Raw genomic sequence first — 17021 nt, 5'->3', positions numbered from 1 at the left:
TTAATAAGAATTCGTCGAAACTTGCACTACATTAAAATATTATCTCACTGTTTGTGCAATTAGAAAAAGATTGACCATTCGAGATATTTACAACTAAATTGGCAACAAATTGGCATTTTCTATACGTGTTCTTTGAAACTAGCGTGCTATTTTTAATTTCTATTTTTAATATCTTCCAAACTAAATAAAATTTCGATGAAAAACTAACTATTAAAATTAAATAAAATTAATATACAAACTTTATACATAATACAGATATCAGAATTATTGACCACTTTATTTTGAAAGTATAGCGGTGTAAAGATCATAACTTTTAGTAATGCACAAAAAAAAAAAATATATATATATATATATTTAAACACTTATCCAGCGAGAAATGAACGTTGAATCGACGTCAAATCGAAAATCACTTTTCGCTGGGTATATATTCCTTTCTATTATCTGTGCATCTCTGTTAGATAGATTAACTGATGCATAAGTATAGTATTAATAAAAAAAAAGAGAAAATAATATTTTCGTATTTGTGTGTATAATATTATGTATATATGTTTACCTTAACTTCGTACTAAATTTATGAGTAGCTCTCTTGAGCCACTGAAAATACGACACTAAACTCCTTACAACCTCATCAAGTCAAATGAATCGTTTCTTCGTCTCTTTCCTTTTTAACGATCTTCTGAATATTTTTTCTCTAAGCTAATATAACACTCAGTCCACCCTACCCTCTCCTCAAATAACGTATGACATCCACTGACCTTCGTGCGGTGCAGCCTCGTCGTTCTCCACCCCGACCGGAGGACCCCAGATCCTCATTAAAAAAGGCTTGAGCTGATTCCGTTGCAGCTCAAGCAAAGTCGCGTCCTCGACGCCGGCATTATTATCCAGAGCTTTTACGACATCCGCCAGCGCGAAGTTTCCCTTCGCCATGATTTGTTCGCACTGTCGAAGAAGAGGTGTCGAGAATTAGCGGAGGTGATGACTAGTGAAAATCACGGTTCGCCTTAGCACACACCTTGCGCTGCCTGCGTCGAATGGCAGTGGCGACGGCGTTCCAAACGTCGCCTTTGACCGTTCGCAGTGCTTCTTTTGCTTCGGCCGGCGAGAGGACGCCGACGGTATTCTCCTTGAGCTCCTTGCCCTGCGCGCTCACCAACACCTGCACCGTCTCCACCAGATGCGGCCACTGCGTCCTCAGCCATTCGAGAGGGTTCGCCGCACCCTGCGCCAAAGCCATTTGAACGTCGTCGGTGGTAAAACCCTGCCTCTCAGCGTCGCGCAGCAGCTCCACCACCTCCAACCCTTGACGCGTCAACGTGGAGATACTCTGTTGAGCGGAACTAGAGGCCACCTCCGTGTATCTCGGCTGGCTCGGTTCCTGAAACGCAAAGGTATACCACCATTGGCGATCGTCATCGAGAACGACGCGGAGGATTGCGGAGATCGGTGTACGGTATTACTTGTGGTGATCTACACAGCTAGTCACAATCGCGAGGGAGTCTCGTTGTCGTCGTCGTCGTCGATTATCTCTATACGTCCAGATTAATATTAGAGCCGTGCTTAGCTGCAAGAACGTGTCGTGTGAGTAAGCATAACGATTACACGAGCGAGCGTCTCCCGAATAGAAATTTCAATTCTACATTAAATCTATTTAGTTCTACATTATGTCTTCTAAGGTCTTCTATTGTGCTCCCTTTGATGCTACAAATGGGGGGTTATTTCCGTTTTTTCCACTTAATACGGAATTTTAAATTTCCCCCTGGGAGATCTAAATTCTCTTTATAGCATCAAAGGAGCATTATTAATGCTCCTTTCATATTAAAGATGAAAAGTTATTTCTTCGCTTGAAGAGCTCAACGAAAAACCAAGCAGACTTAATGTAGGGCCAAAATTTCGGCTCGGGTCGCTCGGGTGAGCGGTTGGGTGGTGCTAAAAAAAAAGAGAAGAATATCATCCTGCCTACGTTCACACCGAGGCTAACTAATGCGTCGGATCAGGGTTGGAGTGCATTAGAGGTGGCGATGAGAAAATGTGTGGCGGAAAATCCGCGAGGCTTAGTTCGAGGCAAGCTTAAGTTTACCCTGGAACGGTAATAGAGATGGGACGACGAATCGATGGAGTTTCTTCTGGTCCGTTGTTCCCTGCCTTGGCCGGCTACCAGTTGCTGCAAGTACGGCTCTTGGAACATAGCTCGCGGATACAGATCGGGACTATTCGCGAGTTCCCGCTGCTCCTGGAACAAACGCTCCGCCTCTTTTTACCAGAACGCGTGAAATGTACGCCGATCGTGTCCTCACCCAGAGGGTGTCTCACTATCAGACATCTTCACGAACGAACCCGCCGATTTCTACAGGCTCTCTTTTACAGGGTCCGTTCTCGAAGTGCAATGACGGAACTTCTTTTGTATTTTTCGTTACGGAGTGTAACGAACATTAATTTAAACGCGGATAAGAACACTGATCGTAATTATTTTACCAATTATATATTTTCAGCTTTCGCTCTTAATTCGACTGTGACTTTTTGCTCACCTCTCCGTCGCTGTCGTCGTAATACAAGTAACTCTTGGACGTCGCCACCGACGCGGACCTCCCGAGAGTACCTCTCACCGGAAGATATTCGTACGTCTGGAATATTTCTTATAGAATATATGCTTTACTTAAAATTGCATTATTTAAATTTAATGTTCCTGTTAGGCCTCTCAGAAACTTTCTTCTCCACATTCATCGGGCTTTATGGTGGATTTAAACGTGGTTTAAGCAATACTTGCGAACAATCTCAATACCATTATTGATATTTACCACATGTCACACTGTCTTCTTTTAAACAAGCCGTTATTAATCATTTAAATTTATTCTCGTGACGTCCTTTTCCTTCTCTTCTTTTTGTGTTCTCATGAATATTTTTCTTCTTTGCGTTCTCGTGATTAATACATTTGTATATTTTTTTTGCTTTTGCATCTCTTATTTTTCAACATTATACATCAAAGAGATAACCTTCCATTAATAAAATATATAATAAAAATAAAAGGAATATTTTACTCCCTTTAATATAATTTTTCTTTTAACATATTTAATTTTTGCCAATTAATCAGCGTATCAAGTATTTTTATTCATGGAACATTTTCTGATTGTAAATTATTGTCTTATTCTCTTACTTGCGTCGAGATACTCTGTGGCGGTGGGGACGTCCCCGTAGATATAGAATGACTCTTGACAAATTGCCCTCGAACATTTTCCCGATACAGCATTTCGTTGACATCCATCTTCGAGGTACTGGCATTTGCAGAACACACCAGTTTCGAGGATGGTGTTTCCGACAATGAATCCTCAACGACCGGTAATGTCGAAATATCATCTGTCTGCATAGCTGTGGTGGCTTCGACTGTGCTTTTCATGTTTTCTACGGAAGGATCATCGTCTGGAACAAGTGTGTCTGCAAATCACAAATTTTTCCTATAATTCTTTTTTTAATTGTGTAAAAAACTACCCCGTGGATAAGTAAGTAGATAAATAAACCAATAATTCGATTGACAAATTATTTCATTCGGGAAGACTACAATCTTTTTATAAGTGACAACTTGAGCGATTATCACGCAGAAAAGTTTGTGAGAAAGAGTCTTGATATATTTATATTATCATTTTCAAGGTCATCTACGAGCGTACATTTACGATACCCTCGCTTTTGAAAACGAAAGAAATAAAAATGGAAGATGCTCGCGCCATACTACTGATAATTATCGCGAGCACAAATACTCATAACTTTAACGTGCGTTAACAACGGGATGTGACGAAATTAATAATTCGTGAACAGATCTCGATCGGCAGTTCGTTCGTGAAAAGAACAAATATCATCATGAATTTCATTAACCACTTGCGCGACATTTTCGATTACGCAGCAATCTCCCGCCGTAGACGCGTTTTAATATTTTCCGGACTGTCCAACCGTTGATCTCGGTCATCGATGGCTGGCCGCGGAATAAAGGAACACGCGCCAAATGCACGCTCGTGCTTGAAACCGCCGCTTCTTGAATGAATAATATAGTGGCTCGCGGACGCACGCAGAAGATGGCCGAATTTCAAATACGACTATGCATTTGGTGTCGTTGTTTGGGCGTGTACGAAACAGTTTTCCTCGTGGTCTCTTTATTATTCATCCAAGATCCAATACATCGAAAGGAAGCAGAACAACCATCATTTCTGCGCGGCTCGCCGCTTTGAAAACACGTAATAAAAAAAGAAGAGACAGGAGACAAAGAACGAGAACAAAAAGAAAAAAAGAAAACAGAAAGAGAGAGAGGGAGGGAGAGAGAGAGGGAGAGAGACCCAAAAAAAAGATGTACGAACAAATAATCCGAGCTGGTCGCATTTCGGGACGGAAACAGGCGGACGGGGTGCGCGAATCACACAGATCGCGCCGGGAACACGACACACGACGGGTGACCCGGTCACTTGGGCAACTTGGTACCGAAGGAAAAGCTGATTTTGCGCCTCGGTCTACCTTTGTTCTTGACGGATCCGCTGTCGCCGCTTCCCTCGCTGTTCGAGATCTTCAGCAGTTTGGTCCTTTTCTCAAGATCGGGAGCGGGATCGCCGACGCCGCTCGATTCGGTACTTTTGGCTCGCGTTTGAGGTACAACGGGCTCGGCGGCTACCACGAGATCGTCCAGCTTGCTCGGCGGCAACGCGCTGCTCTTCGTTTTACAGCATACCACGCAGACGCGATCGTTGATCTTGTTGATGAAGGTGCAGTGTTCGCAAGCCCACTCCTCCTTCGGTATCTCCATCGGATTCGCCAGCTCGTTCGCAGGAATTCTCCTCGACGACGCGCTCTCAATCGCGCCCGTTGTCGTCTTCGTAACTTTCGCGTCCTCTTGGGACTGAGATCTCCTCATTTCCCGTCGCCTGATATCAGCATCGTCTTGTCGCTTCTGCTGAGCGTTGACGATTCCGTTCGAGTCCCGGGCTCGTTGATCCTTCTCGATTGAACGTTGACGCTCTACAACTTGAAGATCGCCGGTGGTCCTGAGTGAATCCCGTTGCTCGTCCCTTTGTTTTCCCGTCGGCGTCTCCTTCGGTGTTTTCCTCTGATTGTCGGACTCGAAGAAGGACCGCTTAGCGGAGGTCCTGTCCAGGTCGTCGTCCCTTCGTTGGGATGAAATTCTACTGGCGAAGACCTCGCGGTCACGCGAGACATCGTGCTGTTCCCTCTTGACCAAGCGTGACTCAATCTCGTCCTTTTTCTCGTCTCTAATCAGTCCTCTCTGGGGAGACTGTGCCCCCAAAAGACGCGCTCGCTCCGCAGGCATTCTCTTCGGGGAAGTCACGTCTCGCGAGGACGTTTTCCCAGTCTGAGGGTCGCTGTCGAAGGACGATCTGCGGGAGTCGTGACGGGCGGAGGGTCGCTCCAGATCCTCCAGTGCTACGTCCCTCCGGAGAGACGACGCTCTCTTCGAGGCGTTCTCCATTCTCTCGAAACGATCGTCGGGCGAGCTCGGCAGCCGCGCTCGTCCGAGCGCGTTTACCTTCCGATCGGATGATTCCTCGTCGGTGCTGCGTCTTCGGCGGTCGCGATAAGTCACGCACGGAACGTGATCCAGTCGAGGATCCGCCTTGGGAGCCGAGCGGTCCTCGTAACTGTACCGCCGTCCGGAGGCAACAGTGTTGTTGTTCTTATTGAGCTCGTCATGGTTGCGCGACGACGTCGGGTATCGTCTGCCGGACGCACTCTCGGACCATTGATCTTCGGCGCTCGTCAGTCTCTCCTCGGACACCAGTCTTCTGAAAGATCGACCGTACGGCACGGGTAAGCGCGATTTACGCAACGAGATACGCGAGCGCGCGAGTTGAAGCACCGACGAAGTGCCACGATTTTCTTAAAATTCACTCGTTTATTCGTCTATTAACGAAATTCAACAAAAATATTAAATTACGTTAAATATACATGTAAAATATTAAATGTCACAAATGAGATATTATATTTTAAGGATTGAATTACTTTTATATCTCGGGCTTTATGAGAAAATCGAGTGCTCTTGAAGAATAATAACGGTTCGTACAAATATTATTATACAGGTAAAATTGTACAAGATGTTTCTTCCGCCTTCATTATTAGCCTCGATTACGTTACAATTCTTAAAATAACAATTTGATATTTCACGGAGAAAAATTGTTTGCTGGCACTGAAAATTACTTGTTACTATAATAACAGCAAAAAGATTTGTTAAAAGTATTAATTGCTAATTATACCAGCTAAATTTTATTGCTGTGGCAACGACGTTTTGCTACAACAGCAAGATTATTGTTTCTTCGTAACAAACTTTTTTGATGTTACTATAATAACAAAAACAATTCTGCGAAAAATTTCTCTCCCGTGCAATATTTCCTAAATATATATCTCGAATGCGTCGTGATAAAAATTCTGTTATCCTTCTATTGTTCTCGTATTGTTTTCCTTCCATTTCCGTATGTTTCTTTGCGACGATTGTCTGTATCCTTATCTCTATCATATATTATAATTGTTGCTCTCACAGAAGTTCTCCCAGGTTATGATAAAGTTGATTCTATTCTATTCTACGTGTTCACTTACTCTCGCCGATTTCTAGATAAGAGACTCCTCGTGCCATCATCGTCGTGGTAGCTTCGCTGTCGTATGCTTCTGGATACGCTGCCGCGTCTGGATCCTCGCGAGAGTCTGTCGTCAAAATCGGACTCGCCGGAGTCCTCCGAGCTCGCGTCCGACGGCGAACCCGGCGAAATTCTTGACCGTGATCGTGAGACGAAGGATTTTCGGGACTTGAGACTGGGAGATGGAGACGCTGCTTTCGACCTTCGGCTGGACTTTACGCTTCTGACCGGGCTATGCGGTCGCGAAAGAGATCCTGGATAATGCGTTGGCAGCATCTGCGCCGGCGGATAGCCAATAGGGTAACCCCACATGTTCGGATGATGCAGACTCAAGGTGGAACCTCTCATCGACATGTCCCAGGAGTTCATCGGCGGGCACCACATCGGTATACCTCCGGGCCCTAAGTGCGCTATCGATTGAGCCTGAAGCATTTTTGTCACTTTGTTCTTAATCTATTTCTTTCCTTATTTAATTTCGTTACTTTTATTGCATCGTAAATTGAAAGACCATAGTGGTGAAACCAATAATGATGATAAAACTAATAATGGAACAAAATTAAAATAATCAAAAGCCGATAAGGAGTTATTCAACAATTACGTCACGTTAAATTTTTATTTTTTACTCCTCTTCCTCACAATTTCGTCACAAAGTGCCTTTTGTGCCTTCTTCCAATATTACATGACATGTAGAGTTACCTCCACCCGCTGACACACAGAATAAAAAATCTAGCTTGTAATCACACATATTGTGGGTAATAATGATTAGATTAGACGTTATTATTTCTTTCTAAAATACAAACAACTTTCAGTCATATAATGTCAAATTAATTACTTTATTTTATAATTTTGATTAGTGGAAAGTTGTATTAAAAAGAAATTAAATATTTAAAAATCAGCATTTTGATTATTAAACCGTATCAAAATTAAGAAATGTTCACCACATGTAACCAAATGCGTTACGAATAAAACCACGTGCGTTTATATTTACAAGTTATGCCATCTAATGTGACGTTTCGTGGCCTCTCCCTTCCTGTCATCGCAAGCTAACAGACCCCCCTTCCCTTTCGTATTATAATGTAATTGTTGAATGACTCCTAATATCGTAGAAATTAAATTGATAAATACTGGTAATATGGAAGGATGAAATTAAGGTTGAAGTGCCGCGAAGGAGTACCTGGTGCATTCCAGGGTTCCACATGTGAGCGGCCGACAGGTCGCAGACACTGGCTGATTGTATCATAGCTCTGGGTGGCGGCGGAGGTGGAAGCGGCGGTGCCGGGCTGCCTACGTTGAGCGGTCTCCCGCCCAAGGTGTCTCTCGAGGTGTCGGACGACGGATGTCGTCGCCTGCTCGCGTCCTGCGCCCTCATCGCCTCCTGGTATTTTCTGTATCTCTCCTAAAAATTTGTCATTCGAATGCCATGAATATTGCGAGATTATCGCGGGCATAATCTGGATATTGCGAATAATTGCTGCGCGGCATCATTCAGTAGACGAACAATTCGATTTCTCATCCTGCGATGTCCTTTGATAAAATATATACAAAGTGAGCCGGAAAAATATTCTTTAGAGATACTCGTACACTTTTTTTATCCATAAATAAATAAATACATAATATCTTGAAATTTTCGAAATCTTTCAGACTCGATTAAAGAACGTTCATTAAAGGACGTTGGTATTTTTTATACTTAACGTCATTTCTCACCTGCAGAGTGGACATCTTGTCCGTCCCTGATCCTATGGCGTCTGTGGAAGACGTGTTTAAGATATTCGTGGACTTGGACACTCTCGAGTCTGGCGCCGTGGAGAACGGCTTCGCGTTGGAGAAGTTGCGTTTCAAGCTGCCGACCTTATCGAGCAAAGGTAGTTGCGCGGATCCTTTGGCTAGCGCCGATTTAGCCTAAGCGCGAAAGCTTGACTTAATTGCATATCGTGGATGGAGGAACAGCGCTCGGAGTGTCGTCGAGGACCGTAGATGGTGGTTCGTTCGCGCGAGACTGCGTCGGTATCGGTATTATCAACGAGAAACAAGGTCAGGTGGAATCGACATGTCGGACGATAAAGCGCCTCTAGAAACAAATTCTTGCAAAAAAAAAAGGAAATAACATCGACCTGAGGAATAATCAAACAGACTGATAAGTATGTGAGAACAGGTTCGTCCAGTCATCGGTGTGCGAAGTATGCAGAACAAGAATAAGAAGAAAAGACAATATTTTACAAATAAAAAATCTCGCAAATAACACGCCATCAGATTGTTTGTTGTTTCATGAGCGTGGTAGGTGTGAAAGCAGCTGGATGATAGCCCGTCTAATGCGTGTGTATGCTGAAAAGAAGTGCGATGCACCGAGTGTGAAAATAAGTCGAGATAGTGTCTGGTAACGGTACAGAGAAAGAAAGAGAGAGAGTGCGGCGTCGTCGTCGTCGATGAGGTATCATGATTGACGCGCGAGAAGGATCATCATGTTCACCGTGTTCACCGTAACCTGCCATATTCACCACTCCACGTGAATCCGCGATAACGCGATCGTGCGACAAACGCCCGGCATCAACGTCGGCAGTGACGACGACGACGACGACGACGGCCGATCTGCCGTCGTCGTTACCGCGACTATCGCGTCGAGACTGGATGTGAGAACGGGTTTAGTGAATACGGCATCAGTGTTTTGCGGTAACATGGTGTATTACAAAAAAACAACGACAACAATATGTACAATAAGATATGCGAGCGCAAAAAATAGAATCTGAGAATCTTAGAACAATGTCAACGAAAGCTCTAAGCAATAAGGGCAGTGGTGTGACGAGAACGCTCTCTTGGGAACGTTGCCTCGGTGTGACGTTTCGAGGTAAAGCTCTATATGCCGTTCACAATCTCTTAACCATCAACGTAGTGGAGACTCGTGGGGCGAGAGCGACTCGACGGAGACGAGGTCAGCGACGGGACGAACACTCCGAGACATCCTGAGTCGCGAGCAGCGCCATCCGTCATCGCCGATCGCAAATAGAAAAAACTTGGACGCCGCAAGCGACTGCCAGCCTGATCTCCGTCGAGTGACCCGGAAAAACGATCCTCGGCGAGGGAGAAAGGGAGGGTTACCGCTGGGGAACATCGAGGACTTTTGAAAGAACGACGAGCGGTGCCTGGAAGAAGATCGACGACGGGCAGTCGGAAGTTTTTTAGGCCAGGACGCAGCCTACCTGAGTGGTCTTGCGATTTCTTCGCGGCGGCGGCACCGGCGGGTTCAATAGGTTCTCGCCCTTCGGCGGTAACGGCGGCCTGCTTCTGCTTGCGTTGTCCGTCAGGATTCTCCGTCGGACATGGTGCTTCCGCTTCGGGTGCTTGTGGTTCATGTCGTCGCAGGCTTCGCAGTAGTTCTCGTTGCACGTGTCGCAGCGCGCGAACACGTTCTCGGTGCCGCACAGGGCGCACTTACCCACGTACGGCTGCATCATCGTCGTCGTCGTTGTCGTAGAGGATCTCTGGGCTTGCGGTCGGGTCGGAAACTCGATGATCTCGTAGTCGGGGTCACCACAGTCCCCGGAGAGCGACGGCGGCGGGGCCTTCGGAGGCGTCGGCGGCCGGCGTTGATGCTGCTCCATTTCCCGCTGTTGTTGTTGAGCCTTTCGTACGACAAGTTTTTGTACATTTTGCCGATTAATTTCTTTAAATGAGATGCATACGTATCGTAATGCGAATCAGTTTGTCTGTTGCGGAATTAAGCGAAGGTGAATTACGGAAGAGAATTATCTATCGTGGATCTATCGGTTATCCTTATTGTATTCCGTGACGAAATGGAGAAGAGATACAATCATGGACAGGATTGGTGGTGATAGATAGATAAGGAATATGACCTATTGTGAGGTCAAACATGGAGGAAGACGTACCATCACCCAGTGGGGCATCGACCTCGCCATCCGTAGCTTGGTGGACGGATTCGATATGGCCATCGGTCGCCATTTCTCAGCTCCCGAATTCTATAAAAGAACAATAATTTTCTTGATGAATTTCTTCATTCCGAATGAAAGTGGTATCGGTGCATCTTTGTCACATTTGTTATTCAAGATCTCTCTCCGCCGGTGCTGCTTCAACGGGCGATATTGCCAAGTCACATCGTGGCAATGATATTTACATATGTAACGAAACATAAATAATTTTCATCGACAGCTTACTTATCTAAAATGGAAATTGCGTAAAAATAAATTCTCTCCATACAGATACAATCCAATCTTTTGCATAGAATGAAGAATTTAAGAAATTTAAGAAGTAAAAAGTTCAGGAAATATTGTAAAAGATATGAAAGTATGACAGTATAAACTATAAATAATTATAAGTGAAATAAAATCTGAGGTGGATTTTTTCAGAGAAACAGCTCTTCAGGCTTTAAAAATTCACTTACTATCATTTTTAGTTTAACCCATTAATTCATCAATTGATTCAAATCATATATATATATATATTTTTTTTCTTCCTTCTCCCTTTTCGTATATATGGCTTGCATTTACTAATTTACTTACTAACTTTACTACTAATTTATAATTTAACATTGAATGTAACGATTATTGAGTGCTCATTTTTTTATATTCTATAAGTATTAGGCCTATTTTTGTAACCAAAGGATGTTTTCGCGTAAATAAATATTATTATTTTTTTATCAAAATATAATAAAAAATAATTGCAAGGTAGATTGAATTGTCGCGCAGCGCAAAAACAATAGAGTCAACGCAACGCCAAGCTAAATCCCCAAGCCTAGAACGATCCCGAGGAACTTTGGCAACGTTCTACCGTCATAACGGTGCCAAGTGTGAATCGATGTCGTCGCACCTTGGGATGGCTTACGAGCACAGCCCGAGGAATCGTTTCGGCACAAACGCCGTTTTTTCTCGGGTATGCATCTCCGTGGCCATCAGCGACGTCAGAGCGATCTGTACCGGAAGTTGCGGCCGGCTCTATTTCTGCGTCCGGGGAAAAAGACTGTTCCGCGTTCTAGAAATAAAGCAGAGCCGCGACACTATTTTTCCACGGCGTGGGTGACGCGCCGACGTCGCGGATGTCTCACGTGAAGTAATATCGAACGAGGCGGATTTAAATCTGTGATTTTGCGCGAAATATTTCATCGGATAGAATGTGATCACTCGCGGCGTGGGTTATTAGCGACGGACGACTTAAATACACAAAGAAACTTCAAGAATATTGTCTCGGTTTGACACCCGTTCGCGATAAGTTCTATTTCTTCGTGTTTGCACTTCCTCTCGATGCATCGTGCGAACTTGTCAAGTGGGACGTTATTAATTGGCGTCATTCGAGCAAAAAAAAAAGAGGAACACAGAGTGAAACGCGATCACGCTGCGGGAAGCGAATTAGATTCTCGAATTAGAGTCAGGTTCGTATCTTTAGAACGTGTGCCCTTCTCCGCCCTTCTTTTGTTCCTGTTTCGAGTGGCGGGAGAATCGTATACAGATCGGCAACTTTCTACAAGCTGGAATCTAACGGAAAAACGATGGATCCCTCGCATGATGCAAATTAATTATTTTCCTTGTGGTTATCGCTTCCTGCCCGCTCGCAATGTTGCCCCAAAGTGTGACAAGATCAGGTAGAAAGAGAAAAAAAACTACAACGAGTATAAACCGGGCTCGTACGTCGCGGAACTATTTCTCGTTGAGTACGCCCGCGCGACTTGGAGATTGTCCAACTTCTAGTTTATCCGCGAGAATTTCTGTCCGCGAATTTCTTTCACGTTCAGATAGAGCGTTTTATTAGCGCTCGGAATTGATTTATATCAGATAACGGGGCGAATTGAAGAATCCGCTCGTCACCGTTATGCTTTTACTTCGCGCAGTTTCAATATAAGCAAGCGATAGTTGGTATATGCCCGATGCGCAATAAAGACGAGGGGTTTTCAACCGGAAGCAAATGTCATAGCCGGAGTTACGAGTTTACAGGCGGGAGATAACGCGAATACACGTTAATCCACGAGCTGGTAACTCTCACATGTATCGGTGTAAGAAACGAATTTCCCTTTATCTCGCGTTATGTGATGTCCATCAGTCGCTGGTACCCGCATAGGCGGACTGCGTCGGGAAACGCGACATCGCGGGGCCGACGAATGCAAAGTGATGAGGAATATAGATATTGCTTGTATTCAGCAGAAAAAGTAGCTCAGTGAATGATTACCACTCTTGATTAGTATATTCTTCTGGACTGATTAAGAATCTAAAAGAGTACTCCACGTTGAGAGAAAAATATAGTTATTTCCGTGGACAACAATATCCTTTTTTCATTTTAACTATAAAAATAGAAAAGAACTATTTTCCTAATAAATATTACTAGAGTTACTACTGTTTTTGCTACTATTATATTTTTGTGGTTAAAATAAAAAAAGGACATTGTTGTCCCCGAAAATAACTATATTTTTCTTCCTCCTGTAATCAACAAACAGTATATAATAAATGTGTAAATAACTGAAATTACTTGTGTTACTTTAACATGAGAATATGTTAAAAAGTACACAAATATATGTTACATTAACATATTCACACCTTGTTAGCATATTACTTTTTCATCTCATTTAAGTAACAAAAATTTCAGCGGACCATTATTTACAGAAAATTTTTTACGATCACTGAGCTCTCACTTCTTTTTTTGCCAAACGCAGCCATTGCACGTTCTAATAAACAACAGTCACTCCGATCACGTTGTTCTCCGTGCGACATCACTTATTGGCGAGACGCGCGTCTCGAGTGAGCGGACTCGTTCTCGTGTGTCATCATGTAAGCGCGGAGAAACGCGCGGAACGTGTCTCACTTGAACGTCTCGATGTTGCAACCCGCATTCTGTTCCACGGACGGAACGACCGAAACACACGTCCCGATATTCGCGCACTAGGAGTCGATGCACCACGAGAGCTCCGATTTAGACAATTCGCGCGCAACGATCATCTCGCGATTCACCAGCTGAATGAATATCGCCGCTCTCGACGAAGCACTGGGATCTCCGATGCACCCGTTGAAACGATCTCTCTTCTATTTATATTTCAAGTCTAGTCTGTTCTTTGTCCTCCAGTCGTCTAATTATGTATCGAGAAATTCGTTCGCGCGCGCCGAGAGACCGTCGGATTCGCGTATTGAAACGAAACCGAATTCGGAGGGATCGCCTTGAGAATCACGGCCGGATTCATCGGCGATCAATTTCATCGGAGAAACGGATTCGCGTCCGAGATGACGAGTCATCGGGCGGTCACGCCGGAGAAAATTCAAGAGGGCTTCGAATTACACCATCGCCCGGCTCGATCGCCACTAGGTCGATTCTCGTTACCGGGCAAGGCTGCTCGTCGACGCGATTCAGACGGAAAATCGCGGTTATCGCGAGCAACCTCTTCAGCAACGCAGGCCCGAGGTGGAGAACAAATGGCGCTGACGGAATAGAACCCGTTACCTCCCGGCGCGCGAACGACCGCAAATAGCCGGGCTTATGTGTGCTCTCTCACGTATCTCTTTAGCCGAGACGGAAGATGCACCGGGGGTTGCACTCGTGGGACGGCATATCGCACTCACGCTCATGTGGGACCTCGCCGGGGTGACTCTTCCGGTTTTCCTCGGGAACTGGTCGACACGGTACTGGCCACCGTCGCCTCTCCGGCTGCTTTTCAGCGGCGTTCGCTCGCTAGCTCCTCGACCGGCCGTTGCATCGTATACCCGCCGCCGACACCGAAATCTATTTCCGTAACGCGACTGCTGGACCGCTGCCATCGTTTCGTCGGAGTCTCCCCGTTCGCGTAAATATATCGCGATGCCGCGTGTGTGAGCGAGCGAGCGCGTGTCTCGAGACGTTAGAGAAAACCAGCTACATCTCTCTTTGGTCGACAACAATGGCCTTTTTCTTTTCATTCGGTTCCCTTCATAATCGGATACTTAAAGGGCGAAACAGGGGAGCACACTTTTGGAGAAAAATTTCCATCCAATTAAATGACGTGTCCGATTGTTATTTTTATCGTCCGATCAAGTGATATATACTTTTATTCGATGAAGTATCCGATGAAGTTACCGATAAAACCTAATCGGAAAATTAATCCCCCTTATCCGTTGTAATTTTTATCGGACCTGACTTAATCGGATGAAATGACGAAAATAATCGGACGTTCACTTGATCGGATATATCTGTTTGTTATTTTCCAATTGGACTATTTTATCAGATATGATCGGATATTTTTCTTAGTGCAATGAAGGGCAGTTTATTCAACGTTATTAAGCCTTCATTTACATATTTATTACGAGAGAAACGATGTGAGAAAAAGTTCGCAAAATGTTTCTTTTAAAAATAGATACTAGTTTCCGGTTTTCATTAAAATCGGAAAAATATTACGGTTAACGAAAAGAAATATATGATTTGAGAGCAATTGAATAAATTTTCGAGCATCTCGAAATTTTCTCTGAATAATCTCCATCGTGACTAAGTAAACCCAAGTGACGTGTAATTAGTTAAAATGAAGTTTTGCGCAGCTATGTAATATACTATTTTATATTATTATTTGTTATCGTATTATTTTGTTCTTATGAGAGTACAATTTATTTTGCAACCTTAAGCGTTACGCAGATCTCCCTTGAGCAATGTGTTACTTCAAATATTATTTTTCGTTATTTTCGAAAGTTTTATGTTTTGTGTTTAAAGTAAATTTGTGTTTATATAGTTCTTGTCGATTTTTTTTCAAATTTTATCTAAAACCTGACCTCCGATTTGATACTTCAATCATTTCTAACATAAATATATATTTTAACACATTATATTACACGCTAGTGTAATTAAAAAACACAGAACTATAAACCCTTTATTTATTACTACAAAGTATTCAGCTTTAAACGCATATACATTTCTCAATGTGTACAAAATCCTATTTACTATATATAATTAAATTAAACTGCTCCAGGCTGTTTTCAGATCGATACACGTTCGCATGTCGAGATGTTCCGTATTTTGGTTATTACAAACTACTACTTATTACTATATTTTCGTTTATTTAACGAGTAATGGAAGTCCATTAATAAAGCATATTAGAACGCGCACATAGTTTAACTAGCGTTCGCAATGTCCGATGCTCATTATCCCCCGAGACATGGAAAAATGATCTCAGCGTATCGAAACGTCACGGCGAAATAGAGCGTAAGAATCTCCGGTAACACTTCGGATAATGTATAATTTGTCGCTGCCTTCATTGCGTCATCGCATGCAAATCGCTTCCCACGATTCGCGCGTAGGCGCGCTTTTGCGCGCCGATCTTGTACTTTCTGCCTAGAAATGGCGTCCCGGAGGAAGCAAGCGATTCGAAAAAATACACTTAACGCGCGTCCGATATAAAACAGTGAGACCTTTGGAGATCTTCGCGAGAGCGGTGGTCGTCCGGTTCACTCCGCGTTGAACTTTGTTACCGACTCCATTAACCGCGCATGTCGTAACACGTCCTTGTATCCACGTATCTATATCAACGTCGGGCCAGCGTGCTGTGTCATTACACGAAGCCATTATGGCATAATTGCGAAGCGATTTCGCGTCAAGCGGATTAAGGATGGAGATATCGTTAGGCTTTCGAGAGCATCTTAATTCATCATCGATCGCTTCAAGAGTTTCCCGTAGTTTACTTTCCTTAGCATTGTACTCTTTGACCATCTGTACATGTGTACGCATCACACGCGCAATGGCAGTTGTTTCACTATCCGCGCTGAGAAACCAGTTTGGTCGCGAGCAAATTTAGTTTTTACAACCAGAAATTTTGCTTCCTTCAACCGAATCGCGTTTGATCGCCCGTTTTTTGCAAACTCAGCGCATTTATTTGGACTTTGCGTTAAATCGGAAGCAGCAGTTTTTCGCAATCGTTGAATTCCCCTTCGATGCGAATTCGATCGATGAGTCGCTTTCACTGAAAAAAAAATGCTACGTTCAAGTAAATATTTTCTAAGGAATATTGTAATAATTATTTTACTTGGATTAAGTAAATATTCAGGTAAAATGCCCGGACGAAGAATCTATCTTTAAGTGTGAATATTTCAACTTTCAACATAAATTAATCGAGTAATACACTCGAATTGAAATATATTCTTACATTAAGTCTTCAAGTGGAGAAAACGGAAGTAACTTCCCATTTTTAGCACTAAAAGGACACCAACATAGTGCTCCTTTGATGCTACAAAAGGAATTCAGATCTCCCGGGAAATTCTACATTAAGTCAGTTCAAGTAGAGAAAATGAAGATAACTTCCAACATCATAGAAGCACAATAGAAGAAGACTTAATATAGAACTAAAGTAGACTCGGTGATTCACTCAATCCAAGTAAAGCTCTAATACTTCTTAGCAAATATTTACTTGGACGTAGCATTTTCTTTTCTCTGCGCGCAAAACTGATTACCGGTTCATTA

General features: G+C 43.6%; 1 protein-coding gene across 5 annotated transcripts in view; it reads right to left on the bottom strand.

Annotated features, from left to right (window-relative positions):
* Nucleotides 1-14304, bottom strand: part of LOC106746037 — a 29972-nt gene extending 15668 nt beyond the window's left edge. For 4 of the 5 annotated variants that reach the window (XM_014622161.1, XM_014622160.1, XM_014622164.1 and 1 more), the window contains exons 1-12: nucleotides 14168-14304; nucleotides 10502-10591; nucleotides 9815-10237; nucleotides 8325-8519; nucleotides 7795-8016; nucleotides 6583-7043; nucleotides 4495-5774; nucleotides 3152-3429; nucleotides 2526-2621; nucleotides 2078-2230; nucleotides 1013-1375; nucleotides 756-939 (exon numbers count right to left, since the gene is read on the bottom strand). In XM_014622161.1, the coding sequence (XP_014477647.1) occupies nucleotides 756-939; nucleotides 1013-1375; nucleotides 2078-2230; nucleotides 2526-2621; nucleotides 3152-3429; nucleotides 4495-5774; nucleotides 6583-7043; nucleotides 7795-8016; nucleotides 8325-8519; nucleotides 9815-10237; nucleotides 10502-10591; nucleotides 14168-14173 (3751 nt within the window). In that variant the 5' untranslated portion in view covers nucleotides 14174-14304. The remainder of the gene's footprint in view (nucleotides 1-755; nucleotides 940-1012; nucleotides 1376-2077; nucleotides 2231-2525; nucleotides 2622-3151; nucleotides 3430-4494; nucleotides 5775-6582; nucleotides 7044-7794; nucleotides 8017-8324; nucleotides 8520-9814; nucleotides 10238-10501; nucleotides 10592-14167) is intronic. The other variant, XM_014622162.1, reaches the window with a different exon arrangement.
* Between the last annotated feature and the right edge of the window lie 2717 nt (nucleotides 14305-17021).

The sequence above is a fragment of the Dinoponera quadriceps genome, unplaced genomic scaffold (assembly GCF_001313825.1).
Source record: "Dinoponera quadriceps isolate SergipeBrazil2010 unplaced genomic scaffold, ASM131382v1 scaffold1782, whole genome shotgun sequence".
NCBI lineage: Eukaryota > Metazoa > Arthropoda > Insecta > Hymenoptera > Formicidae > Dinoponera > Dinoponera quadriceps.
This window is presented reverse-complemented; position numbering and strand designations above follow the sequence as displayed.